General features: G+C 34.8%; 1 protein-coding gene across 4 annotated transcripts in view; it reads right to left on the minus strand.

Annotated features, from left to right (window-relative positions):
* The window catches only part of LOC113826351 (F-box/LRR-repeat protein 20), a 31,708-nt gene that overhangs the window by 15,595 nt on the left and 13,613 nt on the right, over positions 1–2,500 (minus strand). For all 4 annotated transcript variants that reach the window (XM_070127310.1, XM_070127311.1, XM_070127313.1 and 1 more), the window contains exons 4-6: positions 1,978–2,219; positions 1,567–1,767; positions 57–172 (exon numbers count right to left, since the gene is read on the minus strand). In XM_070127310.1, the coding sequence (XP_069983411.1) occupies positions 57–172; positions 1,567–1,767; positions 1,978–2,219 (559 nt within the window). The remainder of the gene's footprint in view (positions 1–56; positions 173–1,566; positions 1,768–1,977; positions 2,220–2,500) is intronic.

The following is a 2,500-nucleotide window of genomic DNA, read 5'->3' on the forward strand; positions in this document are numbered from 1 at the left end:
TTATTTCCTTGGCCTAACGAGATATAACTACATGATTATATATAAAACATACTTACTTCCACTACCAGTGACTTGAGTTTTGTACATTTTGATGTCAGTTCCTTAATCATATGGAAATTGATGCCTCTGACCATTGAAACATCTAAGCACTCCAATTCCGGGCACAGCTGGCCTGGAGGAAAAATTGCCATAATATTTATATATCTATTACTTATCATTAATGTTTCCCTTAAATTAGGTATACAATTTCAAAGACATTATCATTTACTAAATTATAATACAGACAATAAAATATAGATATACTTCTGTGCATATGATACTTAAATCTCAAATGTAGCTATATAGGTAAAAGAGAAAGAAAGACAGAATTGGAAAGGGGAAATAATAAATAAAATGAATAAATAAACAAAATAAAAATGAAAATAAAAAAGAGATAAGCAAACAAAAAACAAGAAAAAGTAGGGGATGATCTGAATGAAGTTGTATGGGGTTTCTAGTACCTCAAATAAAGAATCAAGTTTTATATGTAATTTATTTTTTCTACATTTTTCCATATTTTTTCCCTCCTCTCACTATTAGTTTTGAATTTTATAGTTCTTTTTAGCTCTAAAACATTAAGGATGGATATGTCTACTTATGATGCAAGTAGTCTATGAATGCAAAGACTCATATCTACAGCACATCCGTTCACAGGAAATTAACCCTGCGGTTCCCCGATTCTCTGAGTCACTTTTTAGATGTATCTGAGTCTATAAAAACTTGTAACATATTTTGATTACTTTTTTTTTATTTGTTGCTTTTGACACTACATTATTATATTTTCTAAAAAGTGACTTGGTGAATTGGAGGACTTCTGACACTGAGGTGAATTGCCGTTTTTTCTTCTCTGAAATTTGATGCGCTATTAATAGAAAAGCTGGGGCAGGGGGGGATATCAAGTTTGAGTGGCTTTATGTCAAGCAAAAATTGTGGTCTTTGTGTATTGATTAAGAATTGCTAGGGAGATCTACCAGCACTGTCATATCAGAATATATAGGGTTGAGGTTAGTATGCCTTTGCCAGTGTTGACAGACACAGGCCAAGGGGACTACTTGACAAATATAAGATAAATATAAGATAAATCCCATTGGAAGTCCTTTGGGTTCTGTCACTTTTTAGTCTCTATAATTCATCTTTCAATTCTATATCCATAATTCTTCACCTGTTAATTTAATATGTGTGCCTCTTTCTTTAATTTTACTATCATTTGGCAGATATTTGTATTCCATTTCCCTTACATAACTTTATTCTCAAGTGGACTAATTTCACATACCTTTACTTTTCTAGCACAGTTTAGTACTCCCTTATGTTGTATTCTTCATAAATACAGGTCACCAATACCTGGGTCAACTAGTACATTTGATCCTGGTTTCAATTTTGAAATAGAATTTTTTTTTCTTGTTAAAATTTTACTCACTGAATTATTACTCTCAACTCTCCACATCAAAACTTCATTACTTCACCAAATAACGAGGATCAAGATAAATAAATATCAGCATCCATTAATGCCCTAATAATAGCACTTACCTACTACTTTTAGAATATTACTCCTTGTTGTGTAGTCAACATTTTTCACCCTTAGCTCTTTTAACTGGGATCCTGACAGGATCAAGAGCTTTGATACAACGGAGCGCGTAAGTGGGCCAAACAAATTTAGTTTTCCTGGTGACAACTCCAGGGATGATTTTGCAAACATTCCATAAATTAGCATCTGCCAACGTCGACACACTGTCCAAAAAGAGGTAATAAGTAAGTCCACATGAACTATATAAATCTTGAAATCCTCCACCACATAGTCAATATCTCTATTTTAATAAACTTGTATACTATGATCTTAGTTTTGTGAATTTCCCCCTAAAATTCATGAGGGCAAAAAAATGACATATTAAAAATCAGCTACGGATCAAAATAGATTAAACATAAACTGTCAAAACTAACCTCTCTCACATGCAATAATTTCTGTCAGTTGTAGATACTCCAGTACGTGAATTAATACATCATCTACTAATACATGTATTGACGGGGCATCTGGGTTTGGAGGACTCAAGTCGAAGTCCCGATCAGAGAGGGTGTGTCGCACATAGTTCTCATCGCCTGGCATCCTAATCTTTTTCCAAGCTGGTCTGATCTTCATTTTAAAGCCATATAGATAAAGTTCACTTGCCTTCAAATTCAGAAGCCTGAAATTTTGGAAAATAAAATATACTTTCCTCAAACTATATATATGGTGTGTGTGTGTGTGCGTGTGTGTGTGTGTGTGTGTGTGTGTGTGTGTGTGTGTGTGTGTGTGTGTGTGTGTGTGTGTGTGTGTGTGTGTGTGTGTGTGTGCGCGCGTGCGTGCGTGCGTGCGTGCGTGTGTGTGTGTGTGTATGTGTGTGTGTGTGTGTGTGTGTGTGTGTGTGTGTGTGTGTGTGTGTATGTGTGTGTGTGTGTGTGTGTGTGTGTGTGTGTATGTGTGTAT

Source organism: Penaeus vannamei, chromosome 11 (genome assembly GCF_042767895.1).
Source record: "Penaeus vannamei isolate JL-2024 chromosome 11, ASM4276789v1, whole genome shotgun sequence".
NCBI classification, from domain to species: Eukaryota; Metazoa; Arthropoda; class Malacostraca; order Decapoda; family Penaeidae; genus Penaeus; species Penaeus vannamei.